At 38.8% G+C, this 23,274-nt stretch overlaps 1 protein-coding gene across 2 annotated transcripts in view; it reads right to left on the reverse strand.

Moving 5' to 3' along the window:
• Positions 1–12,890: 12,890 nt before the first annotated feature.
• Positions 12,891–23,274, reverse strand: part of PPM1F (protein phosphatase, Mg2+/Mn2+ dependent 1F) — a 504,486-nt gene continuing 494,102 nt past the window's right edge. For both annotated transcript variants that reach the window (XM_044068735.1, XM_044068736.1), the window contains one exon: positions 12,891–15,699. In XM_044068735.1, the coding sequence (XP_043924670.1) occupies positions 15,305–15,699 (395 nt within the window). In that variant the 3' untranslated portion in view covers positions 12,891–15,304. The remainder of the gene's footprint in view (positions 15,700–23,274) is intronic.

The raw sequence follows: 23,274 nt of genomic DNA on the forward strand, positions 1-23,274 counted from the left end.
CTCAGATTTACTTTTCCTCCTTGCAGGAAGCCTACTAATTTCTCAATTTTCCTGGTTATCCCACCAGCCTGCTCTTGCCCTCCAATGCCATTCCATTTCTATTACTTTGGGTCCTTTGATCTTAACTTCCACTGGTGAGTGATATGACAGTAATGTGGGATGGGTATTTATACTGTGTACTAAATATCCATGCTCAGCAGATGCATAAATTCTATCTAGCCTTGCCTTTATTTTGTTTGGCTGAATAAAATGTAAATCCTCTTTCTGACCATCTCCCATATCATTTCAAATTCCTGAGTAAGCCTCTTTAACAATATCCCTTCCGTTGTTAAGTGCATCCTTCTAGGGCCCCTATCTACAGCTTGAAGGTTCCAGTCCCCCGCCACTAATTGTATACCCTGGTATGCCTCTACTGCCTCTTGCATTAACTCTCTTACTTCCCTCTTGCGACTTTTAGGAGGGATATAAGCATTTGTTAATGTTATTCTACTGCTGTAATAGTATGCCACAAAAGTAAATATCTACTTTTTTATCTCAGATATATTCCTCATTTTCTAGACCTGAATTACTCATTAATGTCATTAGTCTTGTCTTTCAACCATCCCGCACTTCTAATCCATATCCCTACTTTACTTCCTTCTGTAGTATATGTGCTGTTTCTTCTTTTGACAAAAGTGTTTCTTGAAAGACTACTTGCTGCACTAATATTCCCCTTTTTACACAGTTAAATACCTCATCTCTTTATCTTGTTTACTATCCCATTCACATTCCAGCTAATAATTTGAAGTGTCATGCCTTGCATACTCTCGTAAAATGATGTTGTCCTCCCCTTGTGTTTGCTTTCCACTTACTGTGTATCCTACCAAATCTATGTGTGATGTTATGCATTCCTTAATATGTAACATCAATTATTTCTTTTTGATTTCCTTCCTTGAGTTATATTTTTTATCTTTTATTATGCTGCCACCCCTTTTCATTCTCCATTTGTTTCATTAAAATTAATTCCCCTGAACATAAAATAAACACTGTTTTAACTATGTACAAATACTTCAAACTTCCTGTCATATTTAACAATGGGTATTATAGCTAATGCTCTTTTTACAGCACTTTTCCTGTTATACCACTCTCTGTAAGTCGCTCCTCTATACAGCAGGCTTCCCCTTTTCATATCTCTCTCTTTTTCGTTGATAATGTGTGGGTTTAAGATCAGAGCTACATAGGATAATAGGAAGTTACTAGGCTACTGGCCCTGAGGCCCTTGCAAGTCTAGCCAAGAATTTAGCCCTTGTTCTGACAAGTCAATACCCAATACCCCTGTCCAGCAGGGACATAGGTGGAATCCCAGGGGTGTATTTTTTGGGGTCCATATTATAAAGACGAAAGTTTACTTGCCCGAATACCTAAATGTCGACCAGTCTTCATTGAACCGCATATACACCGAATGCCCTAAACTACGAAATTCAAAATGTCGAACTGTCATATTTGTTCCACCCCACCGCCCACTACATACTACCTACACAAACAAACTAAATAAACCACATACATACACTAACCAAAACCCTACTTCTAACACAAAACTAAACCTTACTTCTAACCCTACACTAAATCTTACATATACCACCATGTATGCACTTAACCCGCACCCTAACCCTAAGATCCATAACTACTGCACACTTACCTTAGAAGGCTAAACCCAAACAAACGAAATAATCCACACACATACACTTAACAAAATCCTACACTAAATCTAACATACATTACCATCTATGCACTTACCTTAACCCGCACCCTAACCCTAAGGTCCGTAACTATTGCACACTTACCTCACAGAGCTATACCGCAGAAGGCCAACCATGAAAATTCAACATTTCCGTTTTCGCTCTTCTGGACGATCGATGTTTTCGTGGTTCGATGAAGACGGGTGGACGTTTAGGCGTTCGGGTAAGTAAGCGTTCGTCTTTTTAATATAGACCCTATTTTTTTGTTCTCCATCTAGTTATCCAGGTTACACTTAAAAATTGTTAATGAGGTACTCTGCTTGACATGGGATGGGAGTCTAGACCACAGCCAAGTCCTACTGATGTCACAGACCAAGTTGAGGTTGCACGTGTGGGTTACTTGAGTGGAGCTTGATTGGAGGATATGCAGTAGTCCCATCAAGGCGGGGTCTGAGACTGCTTTGTGTGCCAGAGTTCACCTCTGAGGAGTCTGTAGGAGACTGAGTAGAGGGACAGGACCTTTAACCTATCTGTGTAGGGTAGAAGTTTGAGGCCCTGGATTCTCCTGGTGAGGAACCTCTGTGGTCTCTCCAGCTGCTGCATGTGCTTTGTAAGGTACATGTCGAAAGGGGCATTGTACTCAATAATGGGTCTTATAAGGGAAGAATACAGAGATGTTATGACCACCTTGTCCCTGGATGAGATACCGTGACTAATGAGGTGGGCCATGTAGAAAGATTTCCATACAACAGAGGCAATATGGTGGTCAAAAGTCAGTTTGCTTTCAACCTGGGTGCCCAAGTCCCTCACGAATAATTGCATGCTTAGGACCTTGTTATTAATGTGATAATTTGTGGGGACATCACTCTCCCTAAAGGGAATGATGATGCATTTTTTTGGATTCAGTTTGACGCCATGTTTCTGGCGCCATTCATATGTTTGGGTGAGACCCAATTGGAGGATGTCCACAACCCTAGGAGGACTGATGACATTGCCCAGCTTGCAGTCATCCGCAAACTTGGTCAGCCATAGCCCACTGGTTTTGGCCTGCACCTCAGAAAATTATATCCCAACACCAAAGTCCCCAAGACCAATCCCTGGGGTACACCACTTGTTATGGGTCAACTGCTTGAGGTGGCTTTCTCTATTTTGACTAGGTGAGTTCTGTCAGTGAGTCAGTATGCTACCCATCTGGTACACATTGTCAATTATTTTTTTATTTTTCATAATTTTTATTTTTACAGATAAACATGCATGTTATTTATAGCCTCTATGTCAGTTTAAATGACATGATAACTTTGCAATAATCTCCATTCTATTTTTCTATTCATTATAGGTTATCTGTCTTTCCTCACCCTTGACCAGCCATTCTAGTTGAGCTGTTTTCCATTAATTCCTCCTCTTAATCACTTTTTGCACCTCTTCCTCTTTGCCGATATCAGTCTTTTGTCAACTGTACACTGGGCAGTTTTTGGATAACCTCTCTGTGAGTCAAGCTTTCCACTCCTCTTCCATTATTCTTTCCCCTTCTTCTTCGTTAATGTCTCAGATGCTATTTGTCACCCTTTATGTGAACTTCTCCACCTCTCTTTTCCTAATACTTTTTGTCAAAAAAACAGGAAGGGTTTTATGGGCCAGTGTTGTCTCACACTCTTGAGCTTTCTTCTAATGTGCATACACTGGGGTTGCATTGTTTTTTTGTTTGGGACTGACGTAGTAAACTGCCTGAACCCCTCTAGCACCTCTTCCACTCAATCCGACTTCACAAACTTTTGGGCTCCTGATGGAAAAAATATTCTAACTTCTACAGGTTATATCAATTTAAGACACAGCCCCAAGTCTCTGCAAAGTATGAAATATGATATGACCTTGGACCTCTTTATTCTAGCATGCACTGAGAAGTCTTGGTTGACAAAATTCTATTTGCACCAATTCCTAGGTTTTTGTCTTTTTTTCCACAGTGTTGCCTGTAACCACTCTTAGTTGGTGTGTTTGACCACTACAGAGCATGGAGAATGCCTTTTCTCCTCTGCTGGTATGTACACCCTGTGAGCCCTTTCTATTCAGATTTCATCTGCTGGCATGCCAGTCCATTGTTGCAATGTTCAGTTATGTATCCTTTACACTTTGTCCCTTCTGCTTGTATGTTCATGAAATGCAGGTTTTCCTCCCTATCTTCCAATTCTACCAGCTTATCATGTAAGGTTTATTGCAATGCTTCTATTGCCTCCCTCCAGCTTACTGTTTCTTCGACATCCATTTTCATTTTCTGAATGTTATTAAAGTGCTCGCTTAAAGCCCTTTCCATTTCTTGTATCTCAAAATCATTTCTTTTCATGTAAACATCAGCATTTCTCTCATTTTGACAATTTCTTTGTAAAGTCTGTCTATTTTTCCCTCCATGATCAACCTCTCTATTACTGGGGCCTTCTCACCTCAATGGAGGAGCCATTTTTAAGTTTTTCTTGTTTGATTTCTTCACTTTTTTTCTGAATTTTCTGAATGTTATTAAAGTGCTCACTTAAAGCCCTTTCCATTTTTTGTATCTCAGAATTATTTCTTTTCATGTAAACATCAGCATTTCTCTCATTTTGACAATTTCTTTGTAAAGTCTGTCTATTTTTCCCTCCATGATCAACATCTCTATTACTGGGGCCTTCTCACCTCAATGGAGGAGCCATTTTTAATTTTGCTTGTTCGATTTCTTCACTTTTTTGGTTTTATCCTTTTTCTTCAAAATCTAACACTTCTTCTGATTTTTTTTTGATAACAAGACATTGTTTTCCTACTATTACTATTTACCCATACAGGAAGTGTGACTCCTCCATCTCCTATCTGGTGTGCACCATAATGGAAGCCATATATATATATATATATATATATATATATATATATATATATATATGGGTCTACTTTTGTTAATCAAACGCACGTTTTCCCGAATAACAGAAGTATGACCCCACTTCAGCGAAAGTACAATTTTGCGAATACCAAGTCACTGAACCGCACATAAAAAAAAAAAAAAAAAAAAGGCAACACTGAAGCACGCTACAGTGGGGATAAGAAAATATAATGGTTTCTCTACTGTAGTGCGATCTTGGAGTTAGTATGCATAAGTAGCGGGGGTGTGGGGGTGCACGGGGAAACCGTGTTTGCAGTTTTTTTTTTTTTATGTCCAGTTCGGTGAACCAGTATGTGCAAGTTTGGTTAAGTACACTTTCACTGGGGTCGTACTTCTGTTATTCGGAAAAAACGTGCTTTTGATTAACAGAAGTAAACCTGTATACACACACACACATATATATATATATATATATATATATATATATATATATATATATATATATGTATATGTATACATACATATATATTACATCTACTACTACAAAAGTATCTGTACTGACAGTAGACATGAAGCAATTATGAGAAAATTCCAATGGCAATCTGATATAGAATATCACCTGACACTCTGTAAGACACATTGCTTGATGTTTAGGAGTTGTTACTGAGGCACAATCAACTACAGTACAAGGACTAAGCAATGGATTAGTCAGAATTCTCAAATATTAGACTTTTAAATAAGCTGATGTAAAAATGTGTACTTTAAAAACATGTTCTGGAAACACAGAGATATTCTGATTTTTGACAAGTTACAATGACTTTTGCATGTGTTTTTTTTTTTTTAATTTTTTAAACTTAATATTGGTTATATCTACACAAAATCATATATTAAAACTTGCCTTTGACATGGTACTGAAACATGAATATTTCAGACTGTCTACTTAAGTCTTCTTCCTGTATCATATTGTCAATGTAACCTGTACTATTTCTGCTGAATACATTTACTGTTACGGCTGTAAACAGTAACCTTAACAACTCACACACCTAGTAAATAAATGAAAAGTATCCCCTGTACACCAAATGTACTTAAGTACAGAAAAATATTCTTCCTTGTGGCTATCGACATTTTTAAAAACTTTTACAGCAACTACTACTGGGATACAGGGACAAACAAAACAACTGTCCTAACATCTTAGCAGTGGCAGCAGTTAACGTCATTCCCATGTACATGTGCACGTGTACGCTTGGATGGGTCGACCTCACCCTTGATCAAATGTGCACAACATTGCAAAAAAATCCCTTTCAATCAACCAGATAATATGGCACTTCCCCTGTCCCCAAATGACCCCGTCCCACTCTACATTACCCTGTGGGGCAGGTTCCTAATCAGTAATCACATATTTTTCAGGCAGTAGGAAAGTACAGTTGTGTACACTTACCATAAATGTAGATATTCGAGTGTATTCACTGTTGCAGTCATTATAATTGGGTTATCCTGCTGGCAGGCTACCCTCAGTCGGCCTGAATTCCAAAGTCTAGGTCCGGCGTCAGTTGCTGTCACCTCTTCCCTGACGTCAGTGCGCCAGGGGTATAAAAGTTGCAGCCGACGCCATTTTCTTCAGTTTTTCTTGCCCCAGATGTCAGGTGCCCCCAAAAGGGTAGGCTAAAAATATGTCAATAAAACATGCATGCGCCAAAATATATATTTTGCCTTCATCTACAAGCAAATACACCACATAGGTTGTATAGAATAGAGAAGTACAGATAAGTTCCATCAATGAAAAGGGGGGTGGCGGTTGGGTAACCTGGACTGCAACAGTGAATACACTCGAACATCTACATTTATGGTAAGTGTACACAACTGTACTATGTTCTTCGTGTTTCACTGTTGCAGTCATTACAATTGGGTTGAATCCCAAAGCAAAGGTTGGGAGGCTGGAGCTAAATAGCATTAGGGGCGGCTATTAGCCCCTGCAGAACTGCAGTGGCAAAGCCTGGCCTGGATTTAGAGTAGACTGGTAAGTGATAGTGCTTTGTGAAGGTATGCACTGAACTCCATGTAGCAGCCTCTAAAATGTCTTTGGTTGGTACTCCCCTGAGGAAGGCAGCTGAAGTGGCTGCTGCTCTGGATGAATGTGGCCTAATGCCCTTAGGTACTGGCTTGCCATGTTGTGAATAGCAGAAACGAAGGCAGTGGCCTATCCACTTTGAAATAGTCTGCTTTGAGATCGCCTTTCCCTGTGATCCTGCAGGATATGCCACCAGTAATTGCTCTGTCTTTCTGAAAGCTTTGGTTCTGTTCAAATAGAAGCATAGCTGTCTGTGTATGTCCTAAGAATGCAGAATTCTCTCCCCCTTATTCTGTGGGTTTGGATAAAAAGTAGGCAGATGAATAGTTTGGTTAAGGGCCACACTGGACACTACCTTAGGCATAAATGTTGGGTTTGTCCTCAGAGAAACCCTGTCTGGATAAAAAATGATAAAAGGTTCCACAGCCATGAGTGCCTGTAGCTCTGAGACTCATCTTGCAGAAGTTATTGCTAGGAGCAGAGCTGTTTTCCAAGATAAAAACTTTATATCAGCTGCAGCGGCTGGCTCAGAAGGAGGCAGGGTGAGTTTTTCCAAGACATAATTGAGGTCCCGTACAGGTGTTGGTGATCTCCTTGGAGGCCTTAAATTTTTGGCCCTTCTGAGGTACTGCCTTAATAAAGGATGAGAAAAGATTGGTGGCTCTGTATTGTAATGAGCCGAAATGGCAGAGGCATGAATTTTTATAGATGAAAAAGATAGGCCTTTGTCAAGCATCTCAGTTAAGTATTGCAAAATCTGAGGAATGTTTGGTACAGCTGTGTCAATTCCTTATGCCTGGTTCCAAGCACAGAATCTCTTCCATTTTCAAGCATAGGATTTTCTAGCACTAGGCCTCCTGGCCTCCAAAATGACATCCATCACCACTTTAGTGAGGGGTGTGTTTTGTATGACTACATTATCTGCCATGCTGCCAGATTTAAGGTCTTGAGTTGGCTGTGCAGGATCTGATTGTTCTGCTGGAACAGTAGATGAGGCACTTGAGGTAAGGTCCAGGCTGGGCATAGAGACAAGTTCCTTAGGATTGGATACCAGTACTGGCATGGTAAGTTTGGGGAAATCAGTATCATTTTCGGCTTTTCCTGTCTGACTTTTAGGAGTAGCTTGGGGAGGAGAGGCAGAGGAGGAAAGGCATATACTGCTAAGTTTTTCCAGCTGAAAGATAGGGCACCCACCTTCCATGCTTGTCTGTGATAATTCCTTGTGCAGAATCTCTTTAGTTGGCAATTGTGAGGTGAGGCAAATAGATCTATGTCCGGACATCCCCATTTCCTTGTTATCATGCGGAAGACTTGTGTTTCCAATTTCCACTCGTGGGGATACATTAGATTTCTGCTTAGTTCGTCTGCCAGAGTATTTATCTTTCATGACAGGAATTGTGCCTGCAGATGTACTTGGTAAGTCAATGCTGTGTCCCACAAAGTCATGGCTAGTCTGCAAAGGGGGTAGGAACGAGTGCCTCCCTGCTTGTTTATGTACCACATGACTGTGGTGTTGTCTGTCTTTATCAGTAGCTGTCCCGGATGAAGAAGGTCCTTGAAGGCAGTCAGAGCATTTTGAACAGCTAGCATCTCTTTTTGATTGATATGTAGATGCATTTGGTTTGTGGACCATGTGCCTTGAATACATCTTCCTGCCATGTGGGCTCCCCAGGCATAATCCGATGCATCTGTTGTTAATGTCTGTGTGGCTGGAGGAAGAGTTAATGGCTGTCCCTTGTTCTGGTGACAGGCCTTCACCCACCATCGAAACTCCTGTTGTAGGCAGGGAATGAGAGTAACTATTGTTTCCAGGCTGTGGCAATGTTGAGTCCAAACACTTTTTAGGTACCATTGAAGTTTCCTCATATGCAGTCTTGCATACGGAATTAGTATAATGCAGGATGCCATGAAGCCCACAGCCTGCAGAATTTTTCTTGCAGATAACTGGGCCTTTGTTGCCAACAGATTGAAATAGGTAGTCAGTTGTCTCCGTTTGTCTGGCGTGAGATAAGCCATCTGGGCAGTTGTATTTAAGCTTGTACCCAGGAATATTATCTCTAGAGAGGGTACTAGTTTTGATTTCTGTTCGTTGACTTTGTACCCTAGGCATGGTAGTAATCTCTTTACAAACGCCAGATGCTGTAGTAGAATGTCCTTGTTCTCTGCTTGAATGAGGCAGTCGTCCAAGTAAGGATATATTTGTATTCCTCTTTGTCTGCAGTATGCAATTACTGGTGCCAGGCACTTTGTGAAGACCCTGGGTGCAGTAGATAAGCCAAAGGGCAGTGCAGAGAATTGGTAGTGCATTGAGTCAGCCTTGAATCTGAGGTATCTTCTGCATATTTGTCTGATTGGGATATGCAGGTATGCCTCTTTTAGATCTAAAGTCACAAGCCAAGCCTTCTTGCCCAACATGGGCAGAAGCTGCTGTAGAGTCAACATTTTGAATTTTGGAATATCCAGGTATGTGTTTAGAATAGATAGGTCCAGTACTGGTCTCCAGGCTTTGTCCTTTCTGGGTACCAAGAACAGTCTTGAATAGAATCCTTGTCCCTGCTATTGCTCTGGTACTTGTTGAATGGCTCTCATGTTCATGAGGGATGAAACTTGTTTTTGTGCCTCTGCCCATTGATTGTGTGGCAGGTCTGGCATACCGTTTGGCCTTGGCAGGGTGTGAAAGTGGAACCTGTAGCCTTGTGATACTACATTTAGAACCCATTTGTCCTGGGTGATCATGTGCCAATTTTGTGAAAAAAAGTGCTAGTTTCCCCCCCAAAGGGGCTGCCAAAAGATAAGTGCTTGGTGCTGTTAGGGGAAAGTCATTGAGACTGTTTCCTGAATGGCTGTGACTTTTTCCTCTCTGCTCTTGGAGGTAGAAGCACCCCATTGTTTAGGCCTGTATGAGCCTTGGGGCTGTGATCTGCCTCTGGGGCATCTATATCTGCCTCTTTGTGGCCTATCGGGCATTGGAAAGGACCAATTCTTTGTAGGCCAGTTCCTGCTAAATCTGGGGGGCTGTACCTCCAATAAATCCTTGACTGTTTGCATAGATTTAGCTTTGTCCTCCATTTTCTTCAACACCTCTTCTGCTTTAACACCAAACAAAGTATCATGCTGTAATGGAGAATCTAATAGTTTTGCTTTAACATGATCAGGCAGATTCTGTTCTTTTAACCAAGCATGCCTCCTAATGACAGAACCTGTAACAGCGGCCCTGCAGGAGGCCTCTAGAGAATCAAAACCACATTGCAAAGTATCCTTTCCAACTTGTTCAGCTGCATGCAATAAATCCTGCATTTCTTTGTTGTCTACACATTCTGAATTTGTTGACATTTTCTGTTTAAGCAATGACATAAGATATTGCTGATATTTAACCATATGAAATTGGCAATTTAAGGCTCTTACAGCCAAGATCGCAGAAGTATAAATCTTTTTACCCCATCTGTCTAGGGCCCTAGAATCCCTATCAGAGGGGATAGGGTTTTTTGCAGTAGAGGCCTTGACCCCTTTGGGACCCTGAGAGATGGTTTCTGGGTCAGCAGCAGGGTTTTTGTAAAGAAATTTCTGAGAATCAGGAACCCTATAGTATCTGTCTGGCTTAACAGGAGCTGGTGGTAAAGAGTCTGGAGATAGACTGGACTCTGAAAATACATCGTCTACAATGTCTAAAACAGGAGGGATAGCAAGGGGCCTGTGCTGAGGCAATAAAAGGAAGTCTCTGAGCCTTTTCTTGGATTCTGAGTAATCTTGGCTCTCCCAGTGGAAATGCTCCCTCATAGTATGCAGTGTCTCCCCAAAAGAATAATCCTCAGGAGGGGAGGCTGAAGGGATAGATTCTTCAGCGTCAGAATCCTCATAGGGAGGAAGAGAATATTCCTGTTCAGAGGAGGAATCAGAGGAAATGGAAACCTGGTCTGAAGATTTGTATTCTAACTCTTGTCTAGGCCTCTTATCAGGAGGGGGATGGGAACCCCTGATCAAAGTAATTAGGTCTTCGGCCATTTTAAGCATCTTTTTTTTTAGGCATGGAGGCCTGTCCAGGAGTATGCTGTACTTGTTTCTTTGTCTTTAGAGCTGCTTTAGTCTTTGCCTTTGAAGCTGAAGTAGGTTTCACATATAACTGTGTAGGCCTGAAAACACCCTCAGAAGCCAATTCCTGCTCAGCGGCTCCGGACCAATCTGAGGGAATAGTTTCCGAGTGTCCAATACCTTGAGTTTCCAGCGGACTTGTTGGCTCCAAGTGGGGGTTGGAAGCGGCCTGTGGCTCTGAGGTAGTGGGCGTCAGGGGCTGCGAAAGCGCCTCACTGAGAACAGGCGAACTGGCGACAGGCCTAGCAGAAGCCTCGTCGTCGGTTTTGGATCTCGGATGCCTGTCTTTTTCTTTTTCTTTGCGCTTTTTATAAACTCCGGTAGTCAGCTGTTCCGACGGCATTATGTAATTAAATCTTCTGCCAAAGTAATGGAAAGCAAAATCGTACCAATGCTTAATAGTGCATTGGTTAAATCTAGCACAAAACTGACAACTAGCAATGTTATGGTCAGGGCCTAGACAAAAAATACAGTAAGAATGAAAATCCTTATGAGGTATTTGCTTCCCACAAGAAATACAATTATTAACTTTTTCTGACATCGGTCTGGAGCAAGAAAAAAGTTTCCCCAACGGGGTACTTAGCTTTAATGAAGACTTCGGATCTGAAATTTGAGTTTGAAAAACTCAGGAGTCGGCCGACCGGCACTTGCGAACTGTTTTTGCTTTGGGCACCGCGAGGCAAGAAAGACTGAAGAAAATGACGTCGGCTGCAACTTTTATACCCTTGGCGCACTGACGTCACGGAAGAGGCGATAGCAACCGACGCCAGACCTAGACTTTGGAATTCAGGCCAACTGAGGGTAGCCTGCCAGCAGGATAACCCAATTGTAATGACTGCAACAGTGAAACACGAAGAACATCTGGTCACTTATCTGCTTTCATGTATGGCTAATGCACTGGGGTATGGTCCGAAGGATGGAGCAAACCTTGGTGGCTGGGAGTGACTTGAGGAGCGGGGCACATCTGGGATGTAGTTAAGATAGCCACTCCCACCAGATTTTGATATGCAACCCAATCAAATCTAATGACACCTTCAGACAGCTCCATTATTTTGTAGAAGCCAAAGTCTTTTCCATACACACTAGCTGGTCCTTTTATGAAAGACTTAATGGGTGGACTTAAGACCCACTCTTTCCATTCATCACCAGTACCTTATCATGTCTAAAAACCCTGATGTTAACTAATATAAAACTAATACACCTGTCTTGGTGCTGCAAACCCCGATACAGCTTCTTGCAGATTCAGGAACCCTACACAATTGTGAAGCTCAGATGTCTGACAAAAAAAAAGATTCATTTATTTTCCACCCATTTGATGTCAGTGTGCAGAAGAAACAAGAGCTATAGGAAAATCTGCAGGGTAGCTGTAATCAGTTTCTGCAGAAACAATCAAATTTTGCTATGGGAGTACTGTAAAAAGCCCAATCAAAAGGTGATCCAAACCGTGGATGTAAGCAAAGAAAGCATACGGAAGACTCTCACTTTGGGGTTACAAACATTCTTTAGAGCATGGATGGGTTCATACTGGATACCAATTTAATATAAAAAGCTGCAGAAGGTTAAATGCTGGGAAAAGTAAAAAAAAAAAATACATGTACCTGTCAATGGAGAAAAAAGGAAGACTACCAAAAGTAAGAAAGTTAAGAGAAGCTCAAATTCTCAGAAGCAAGCAAGAAAAAAACAAGCCCCGGTAAACCAACATCCAGAATCAGCAACAGTCTGAAAAAAATGCAGCCCAGGGTTATGTAGAAGGCAATCCCCTTACTCACTCTAACCTACTCTGAGGTTGCACAACCTCAGGGGTAGGTTATTCACTTTAAGTAAAATGAGACATAACCCAAACAGGTCTAGAGTGACCATCTATATGTTATAAAACATCTGAAAAAAAATTTTATCAAAAAGAGGAAAAAACAACTTGTCCAGTTTCCTGTAGCAATTAAATAGCTCCTCATTTGGATTCAGACCTGAGTCTTCAGGGTCACAGATTAGCATGACAATTAAAACTAAGCAGGCCTATGTAATTTTAAAAAAAATGCAGTATTAGTTTTTGTTACAAGGAATTAGCACCCACATTTTTCATTATACAGTTATAAACATACAATCTCACAAAAGTATCAACACACAGCATGCTTTCAAATTGAAATTTTTTAAAGAAATAGATGACAGAGACAAGTGAAAATCGCTTCCATTTAACAAGGAACTCAAACAGGAATACATCATTTAAAAAACTGAGGCAGCAAAACACCTGTGTAAAACATCCATGTACTTGTCAGAAAAGATAAATACAACAACCATTAAATGAGCTTACATTATGAGGGAATAACTTTTAGAGATATATATACACAGTAAATACTGGTGGTTATAACAGGGCTCCATATACATTTTTTAGCATATGCACTTAAAACTTTCCATTTTTTGTTTTCAAATGAGATGATTTAATTTCAAGTGTTCAACTACTGAGGAATAGTTTAGTGGAGAACATGTTGTGATAAACTTTCCAGATTAAAATAAAGCACCAAGTGGCAGTTTGAGCACAGTGCTCGAATCAAAGGTTCTAATGTTTATCAGTTTTTCAAACGTTAAGTGAAACAACAGTGGACTGCAGAGAACTATTGGAAATATCTCTCTTTTGAACAGAAAGCTGTGCTAAAACACAATGTTTTTCTTAAGAAATATTTAAAATGTCAAGTGCACAATGACACTTGTTTTTCAGGACAGTATATCTTAAAAAAAAAAAGTCAGTAGTCCGCTTACCCAGAGCATAGCGGTACAGCAGTAATACAGAGAAATACAAAGCATTGAGATCCTAAAACTACACACAGTTCATACAGCAGTCAACTTAACAGTGAGCACTGCTATCCTGAAAAGTTTTTTGGGGTGCATAAATAAGAGATCATACACAGCAAAGATCATCACAAGTTGCCCCGTAACTAATATTCAGTTTCAATGAACCCCGTAAACCATGGGGTTGCTGTAACATTGTTATATATTATCATTTTAAGGCACAAAAGGTGACCATGTCTAGCTAAAAAATATGAATGTAACAAAAACCAAACACAGTTTAAAGAACATAACACTGCATGATTATCTTTGTTAATTATAAAAATTATATAACTTTTAAAATATTAAAATAGATATCTTTCTGAATGCAATACATATTTAGCACAGAATTACCTAGCCAGTTGAACAATAAAATGTCTATTACATAGTGGAAAAACTCAGTAGCTGATTAAAACAATAAAAGTACTATACAAAAGGAAATGAAACAGTAAGATGTGAAATTCAGACCAGTCTGTAGCGGGCTCTACTACATTAAACTCGGTCAGCTGGTCTAACTTAGGGACTCCAGTTGCAGGACTATCCAAATACTGAACACCAGATGAAGGGCTATCATGTGATACCACCAACATACGGGTATCTATGTTAATACTGTGACTAATGAGCAGCTGATAGCCTGTAAAGCTCCCATGACCTGCCATGAATATACAAATCTTGCAGTATACCTTCAGCTGTGATTTCTTTTCCCTCTTATTCTTTAACATGGACTTCCAAAATAGCTTTTGACTTTTCCTTTGCCATTACCAATATTGTTGGCAAACAATTAATACATGTACATCTATTAAACTACTACAGTATTCAGATGTGATACTGTGACACCCTGCCTGTAGCTAAGAGGTCTTCCAGGCAGGGCTGTGGAACAACCTATGAATGAGGGCCTCAACACCAGCACCTATTTTTTAATACTGGGGGGGGGGGGGTTGTGGCATGTTACACCAGAAATGAGGGAGAGCTTTAAAATCTCCAGCTAAATGGATGTATACCATCATATGTCACACACAGAATATGTGTCTGACAGCTGAAAGACACACTACTGTGTACAGATATGTTAAGCACAGACAGACTCTGCACGCATTTTAAAGTGCACAAAAGCTGTGTATAAAAGTGCACTTTTGAATAAAGTGGGGGCCACAGCATAAGATCAAAAACAATTTTAAGGGAAAATTCACTCCTTAGCTTTAAAACATTGTTTCTTACCAGAAAAGATAGCAAAAAAATTTGGAACAGAACTCTAACTTCAGTGCTCTTAGACTGCTATCTGCCATGCAGACATTACAATCTACTCTTTGGTGCTAAGCATATAAAACCTGACTTTTTATTATATAAATAAAAACGTTAACATACTAGGAGAGGTTTGTGGCCCCTTGCACATGCTGCATTAAAAAACTGTTAAATAGCCTAATTTCATGTACTTATCTGACATAAAGAAGCTTTCAGCAGCATCTTTGGTTTGTGCAGTTTAAGGGCTTCATCAGAAATAAAACACTTCCAACTTTTTAAGAGCCTTATGTAAATAACATGTTCATCAAAAATCTCTTAAAGGCTGTTTTTTCACACTTTCATTACTGTAAGGGAATGATAGTTACTGTTGCCTTAAACTGACACAAGCAAGAGTGCATCATGGCGTTTTAAGAAAATGCCACAGTTACACAGGTCATGTCAAATGTCCAGATTCCCATAAGGCAGAGCTTGGTTTTAAAACAGCCATTCCAAGCTAAAAGGAATTACATGATTCTCTACAGCACATACTTATTCTGTCTGCTCTGCACTCTTAACGTCACTGAAGTTAAAAAAGCTGAAGGGACCATCTGAGGCCTCAGAAGCTTTGTTCAGTCCCAAATTATCAAAAGTAAAACTGTTTTGCTCCATCAAAATAGCCTGAGGATCTCTCAGAAACACCACAAGAACAGTGATGTTGTCACTGGATCCACCCCATTTTGCCGCAGCAACTAGACTTTCTGCAGTCTGACTGCCATCTCCATTATGCTTCCGTAAGTGATCTAGAACAATGTCTGCCACCTCATACTGTTTTATGGCATCGAAGAAGCCATCGCAGGCTAACAGGATGTAATCTTCAGCACCTGTCAACTCAAAGGAGGCCCCATCTGCTTTGCCCGAGATATAAGGCTTCTGGTCCACATCACCTGAAAAAAAATAAGATCATATGATAAAGTACATTGGCACTAACTTGTCTTAATAAAGAGTGAGAAAGGCTGGAGCATTTAAACAGTACAGCAACCTGAAATAAGTTTTCTTTTCTGTTTTTTGTTAATTTTGTAATTAAACTTCACTGAGTTAAAAAAGAAAGAAGAAAATATAGAAAACACAACAACAAAGCAAATAACTAAAAGGTCTCCTGCTACTTTCAAAGGTTCTGAAATTAACAGTACTAGACTATACCAATGTCATGATACGTTACGGAGCAAGTAAATGGGCTAAATAGAGGATCAAGTGAAACATGACTAACGTTTCTAGTAAGACTAGCTGCCATTACCTGTAATATCATCTACAAAATGGTCCGTCATTGAAAATCCCAAAGTTATGTCCCAAATCTTGTGATGATAAAAATAACAGGTGCATTTAACAGCACAGTACAAAAAGTAGGGAGAAACAGAACTGAGAAAGTGGCACTTGTGCCATGTGGATGTAAGCAAACGAAAGAGAAATCCCATGAAGAACTCACTATGACTAAGCAGCACTACTTCTGAACTCTTTTAACATTCATATCCCTACTTTGGAATGCCAACCTCCTTAGCAAAAATCTACCGATAAAGACAACTCTATGGTCTTTAAGGAAGAAGAACCAAAGTACATTCACTCTAACTAGACTCCCTTAATCTCACAACTTATAAAAGGACCTTTTCTAAAGGTGGCTTGAACTGCCTGGGATTTACTCTCCAGAAATTCCATGAAAAGTGTCATTAAAAAATCACCTGAATTTCTCTTTTAGTACTATAAATCCACCTGCTTTCTGGCAGTATTACCTTCCTTTTGGCAGCAGGTGGAAAGGATTAAGGTTTTTATCTGTTAATGAGCTGCTTCCTGTAGTCCAGGATTTGATACGCTTGGCTGAGTCAGAAAATGGTCCATGTGGATCAGTGCTCTACTCCAGTTACTAAATACAATAAATAAACTAAAAGACCACTCCGGTTACTAAATACAATAAATAAACTAAAACACCATTCCAGTTACTAAATTCAATAAATAAACTAAAACACCACTCCGGTTACTAAATACAATAACTAAACTAAAACGCCACTCCAGTTACTAAATACAATAACTAAACTAAAACGCCACTCTGGTTACTAAATACAATAACTAACTAAAACGCCACTCCGGTTACTAAATACAATAACTAAACTAAAACGCCACTCAGGTTACTAAATACAATAACTAAACTAAAACACCACTCCAGTTACTAAATACAATAAACTAAAACACCACTCCGGTTACTAAATACAATAACTAAACTAAAACACCACTCTGGTTACTAAATACAATAACTAAACTAAAACACCACTCTGGTTACGAAATACAACTAAACTAAAACACCACTCCAGTTACTAAATACAATAAATAAACTAAAACAGATCTTGTAGTGTGCTTCTTTTAGCAGATTAATAAACATTCAAACCTATCTAGCCACAGATGGATGGATTCAACTGCAAGAAGACACATTAAAGGAGACGTAAATCTGGATGTATCAAAACTATAATAGATTGTTATGCTCTCATTCTTTTTCTTTCTTTTTCCATACAGTATTTCTATTTATTTATTGCATACTACAATTAATACATTCTCATTCAAGTGCAATTCCAATCACTTCCTTATGTGCAATAGCACCCAATCTCACCTCTGTGTATAGTGTACTTTTCATGCGTTAATCATCTAGTAGTCGGTGTTGTCCTGTATATATAAATACTGCACAAGCATGTGCGTCAGCTACCTAGATATTTACTTTTGTACTATAGTTATTGTTTATTCTTTAAAACCTATCATGTCTGTCTTTTTGTGTTTGTTTTCTCCAGTAAAAGAGAAGACACTCAAAATTTCGTTTAGGTAACACTTGTGTTTCCTGAATGACAATAAAGTTTCTTTGAATCTTTGAAACAGATGTTAGTATCTGCCACTAATTTTTTTTAGTTTGTCTATCTGATAACCAGGTAAATGTCATGCTCCTTAGACCTTTGGCAGTTCATGCGTAGATAAAAATGCATTAAAACAAGCAACCAAGTGACAAAAATATATTATTTATATTAGTTGATCAAACATTTAGTTAATCGAATAAACATCGATCACTAATAATCGAGCACACAAAACCGTGAACAGCAGTTTCCATTTAGGGAAACAAGTCATTTGGCCACTGCGCGGAGTTTACCCTTTCTTCAATGTGGAGCGATCTCGGAGTTGGTATATTTAGTTAGGGGGGTGTGGGGGGCACTGACATAGATGCCATACTTCTAGATATTTTTGTGAAGAACATAATTTCTTAATTATTCAACAAGGCTATTCATTGTTGACTCACAAGCATTTAAAGCAGATCTCATGATTTAAATGAAGGCTGTCAATTCACCATATAAATGTCAGGTACTTCAAAAACAAGCCAACTTATGGCAGGACTGCTGTTGATTACTTCTGCAGAAGAAGTCAAAAGCTTTATTTAGTTTTACTTAGTAATAAAACAGATTTTCTAAAAACTGCACAAGTTGCCTTAGTCCTCTGGACAGGAGGGGTAGATAAGCCAAAAGCGATCGGCTGTGGGTCAGTTTTGTTTGTATCCCAATCTAAGTTTTGTTTGGTTTGTCCTGAAATCCAGATCCCTGGATTACAGGTGGGATATCACAAGCTGTTTTCAACAAGTGGATATTTGGTATTGCTTATGTGTAAAATGGGTAACATTTAATGTTTCTTTATGCAAACTACTGCAAAACCTGACTGCACACGGAGTAACAGCTTGTTTTTAGCTCTCCCAGTGTGAAAATAGAAAGCTAGCAGAGTAGGCCAGTAGACTTGTGTTTATGGGTGAATTTCAGTACCTGCCTAGTAAGTACACTGCCTGGATGCCAAGAATAAAGAAATACAGAAGACCTGGAAAAAATCAGCTACAAAAAGTGAGGAAGAAGCACTGACTAGGGAGAGTTCTGCAGGTGCTCAGCAAAAGTAATGCAACCTTCAGACATGACTTCCAATAACCTACAGGATGATATAAGACAACTGCATACAGACCTGGTTAAAATAAACAAAACACTGATGGAGTATATCAACACAAACAACAAAAGGCCGGAACAAATTGAAGAAGCTTTAATGTTTGGAAAAATGCTTTGGGGAGGGGAAGAGAGGGGAGAACACTAACTGTAAGTAAAGAAAACACCTTCTTTTGTTAATAGTATCGCATCTGTGTTGTATGGTTTTCTTTGCATGCTATTTTTTAATGTAAAGGGGATTGTAAACAGGTGTTTTTACTTTTCTCCCTCTCTTCTCTTTTTCTGCTTGTGCAGTTTTGAGAAACATAGGCAATGTAATGATTAACACAAAAGAAAAAAGGGAGCCTGATTAAGGGGGCATGACAGAGTTCAAATTAATGTGCTTTTTTCATTCTTGCATGGGAAAATTACTGATTAAGGGCCTTTGTTTTAAAACAGAGAGCAAGTAAATGAAAAAAAGAATATCAAATATTATAAGGTTGTTTTTCTAGCACTTGCAAATATGTATACTAAGTAGCATTTCTGCAGCATGTCTCTATGGAGACAATCTGGTAAAGAGAAACTGGAGACAGTCTAGTGAAAGGGAACTGGCTGAGGAAAAAGAAAAAGAAAAAGAAAAAAAAAAAGAACAGAGAAACTGGCTAGGATGTAATGTTCCCGAAAACAATCAGGGGTTTTCCAAGGTGTGACCGCTTTAAAGATAATACAAAACTAGTTAGACATGAAGTAAAGTTCTCTCAGTTTTTTAAAATGCTTTAGGGATACTAATATAAACGGGTGCTTTTGTTTTTTTCTTGTTCACCCTTCTTCTCTCTTTTTATTTGCCCAGTTTCGAAAAATGTAGGCACTGCAATGAAAAATGAAGAGGGGAGGAGAGCACAAGCACCTGGTTAAGAGAGAATGTCAAAATAAAAACCTGTGTGCTTTTTCCCATGCTTGCATAGGGAAATGACTGGGTAAAAACCATAGGCATTATCCAGTAACAAGTTTATTACAAAGCATGTAAATGAAAAGGAATATTAAATACTGTAAATCTTTCTTTCTGATAAACAAGGGACCCTTAGCAGTTTTGTGTCTGGTTTGCATATCACTAGAAGACAATTTGATAAAGAAAAATGGCTTGGAGAAAGTGTTTACTGAAAGCATTCAAAGTGTTTTCTTAACTGGGAGAATTATATAGATATAAAAACTTAAATGGAATTTACTAATAGCACAGGCTGTACCATGCGTCTTAGCTTGACTAACCTTTCTTTTTGGTTAATTTTAGCCTGTCTGCATAACTATCAATTTAAAATCTATGCTGTTATTAGGAAGCAAAAACTTAATTTAAAGATGTACATAGTTTTATGTGTTATTGTAAAATTCATAGGTTTTAGGAGGGTTTTTTTTGGGTGGGGTTGTTTGTTCTGTTTGGGGGCTTTCAAAAAAATAAAAAGTTAAGTAAGATGTGACATAGGAGCAAATGGATATGACATGAAACAAGTGTACAAAAGACCAACCTGCCGAACAGTATATACATATAACATAAAAGGTGGAACTAGACATTTAGCAAAACAGCAGTTATATATAAAAGGTGGTAATAACTATATAAGAAAACTATGCTTTCTGTAATGTCTTTCAGTCTAAATGGTCTTACAAATAAACCTAAAAAAGAAAGAGTAGTGAACTATACTAAAAAATCTAGAGCACAAATAACTATGCTACAGGAGACACACCTGGAAAGAACTGAACGTGAATTTGGTAAAGAAAGATTTTCAGGACGTTTTTCAGCAGAATATTTGGGGCAAAGGAAAAAAGGAGTACTTATTTTAATTGCAAAATGAGCTCCAATAGTGACAGAAGAGGAAAAAAAGACAATAATGGAAGATGCATAGTATTAAGGGGCTACTGGCTAGAGAGGAGGATTACACTGGCATGCATTTACATTCCCCCTAAAACTGATATAATGGAGCTTAAGAAATTTTTGGGAGAAATAATCAGCTTCCAGCAAGGAATATTACTTACAGGTGGAGAGTGGAATTTGGTTTGCAACAGTGAACATGTGTCTGGGGGGCCTAGAAAGGATAATATAACAAGGGAGGGTAGATTTTTGAAGAAATTTATGAAAATGTTTGGCATGGAAGATGTGAATTCAGTACTAGGAGTTAGGAGTGAATTTAGATATTACTCACCGAGATACATACAAAAACTGGGCTAGGCTAGATAGATTTATGTCTCACAGGAACATGTGCATTTAACTGAAGGTCTTGAAACGCACCCAATAACTATTTCAGATCATGCACCAATAATAACTAAAATAAAAGCGCAAGGTAATGAAATGAAAATGAAACACTGGCGCTTTCCCACCTACCGGTTGAAAAGAGAGGAATTTAAGGAATGGATTGTGGAATTAATTCATGAGCTACTACAGAAGACAGATTTGTTCTTCTGAAAACATAGCTAAGGAGTGGGATAAAATTAAAGTGGAGTTTAAAACTAGGTTGGAAATAAAAGAAAGGGAGATATAGCTAAACAGTAACAAGAATTATTTAGAGGGCTTGACAAATGTTAAAGTATTGCAAAATAGGGAGAATCTATCAGAACAAGTAAAGGAGCAACTACAGAATGCTAAACAGAAAATAAGGGATTACCTAGATAATATGCATGAGTTTAGAAAGGCTGCTGTTAACCAACTGTTTTTTGATAATAATTCTAGAGCACAAAAACTTTTAGCACAACTCAGGCAACAAAAAGTGGAAAGGGCAGTCACCAAGCTTAGGAAACCTATAACAAGGAAGATAACAAGAGACCCTGTAGAAGTATTAGAAATATTTTGGAAATTTTATGAAAATTTGTATAAAGTAAAGAAATATGGAAATCAAGAAAAGGTGCAAATGGAAATGTTTATGGAAGAATTAAATATGCCAAAATTTGAGGTAGATGAGGCTCAATTACTAACAGGATAAGAAAGGATGAGATAAAATGGCTATGTATAACCAATCTACAGGAGAGTCCACATGAATAGATGGTATGCCCGTGGAAGTTTGGAAGCTAGGAGGGAAAAAAATGATTAAGATCTGGAAGGTTTTGTTTAACAGTATTTTAAGAGGAAGAGAAGTTCCAGCATCCTGGAAGAAGACAGTGGTAATGGTAACACCTAAAGAGGGTAAAGATCCATCAGGTCCAACTTCATACAGGCCCATTTCAATACTAAACCATGATTATAAAGTGTTTATGTCTATAATGGCTAAAAGAATGGCAAAAGTGATATCAAAATTGATAGATATGGATCAGTGTGATTTTGTCGAGGGGAGGCAAACATATGACAATATTAACAGAACATTGATGATTTAGAGGAAAGCAGAATGTAAGAAAGTACCACTTTTACTGGTGGGTCTTGATGCAGAGAAAGCATTTGAAAGAGTAGACTGGGACTTCATGAGCAGGGCAATGGAAGCATTTACTTTCCCTGATACAATTATAAGGTTGATTAGAAGAATATACGAGGGATCGGTGGCACAAATTAAAGTGGGTGGGGTCCTCTATGATAATTTCTGCTTGAGTAGAGGAACTTGGCAGGGTTATCCACTTTCCCCTTTGTTTGCATTATATTTACAGCCACTGACAAAGAAAATAAGGGACTCAGAAATTCAAGGATGTAATTGGTATGGTAGTCAGGAAAAGCTGGCTCTATTTGCAGATGATATTATTTTATACATGACAAAACCAGAAAGGGACATTACAATGTTGTGGAACAGTTTAAGACAGTTTCAGATCTTCTTGGGATACAAAATTAGTGAGGGTAAAACAAAGGCAGTAGCGGTAAATTGTGTACCCACACACGAATTGGTCCAACAATATCCATATTTATAGAGACATGATAAAATGAAGTATTTAGGAGTATGGATTAGAAATGACTCTGTGATGGCAGCTAAGGATATGTGGGAAGAGACTAAGCAGAAGATAATACAAAAATTGAGAAACTGGAAGTTTTGTTATATGGATACTAAGATACACGCCATTAAAATGTTTTTAGTCCCTTTAGTCTTATACATAGGTGAGGCATACTTTTATCAACTGGAGGAGAAATTGTGGATAGCAATTAAAAAAATAGTTGAAGGACTTTATCTGGGAAGGGAAGACAGCAAAGGTCAAGTGGGATAAGCTGATTCTACCAAAAGAACAAGGTGTACTAGGATTACCTAATTTGAGGGGGTATTTTAGAGCAACACTGTTAAGGCCCTTATACATAGCACAGGCAGAAAACTATAACTCAAAGTGGAAACAGATGATGCTGATGCAGGAAGGATGCTCAAGAAATGAGAGACTGGGATTGTGTATGCAGACTCTTAAGGAGAACAGAGTATTATATTCATAAAATAGCAAGGAGTATTCCAAGAAACAAGCCAGCACAAGAATGGAGAAAAGAGATTTTGCCGATAGGGTTGACTGTGGTCAGTGATACAGACAATAAGCAATCCAATAATATGTTGCTGATACTTTAACATATAAAACTGACAACTGAAGGCCCTAATG

This window comes from Protopterus annectens, chromosome 4.part0, assembly GCF_019279795.1.
Source record: "Protopterus annectens isolate FY-2018-M chromosome 4.part0, PAN1.0, whole genome shotgun sequence".
Classification (NCBI taxonomy): Eukaryota; Metazoa; Chordata; order Ceratodontiformes; family Protopteridae; genus Protopterus; species Protopterus annectens.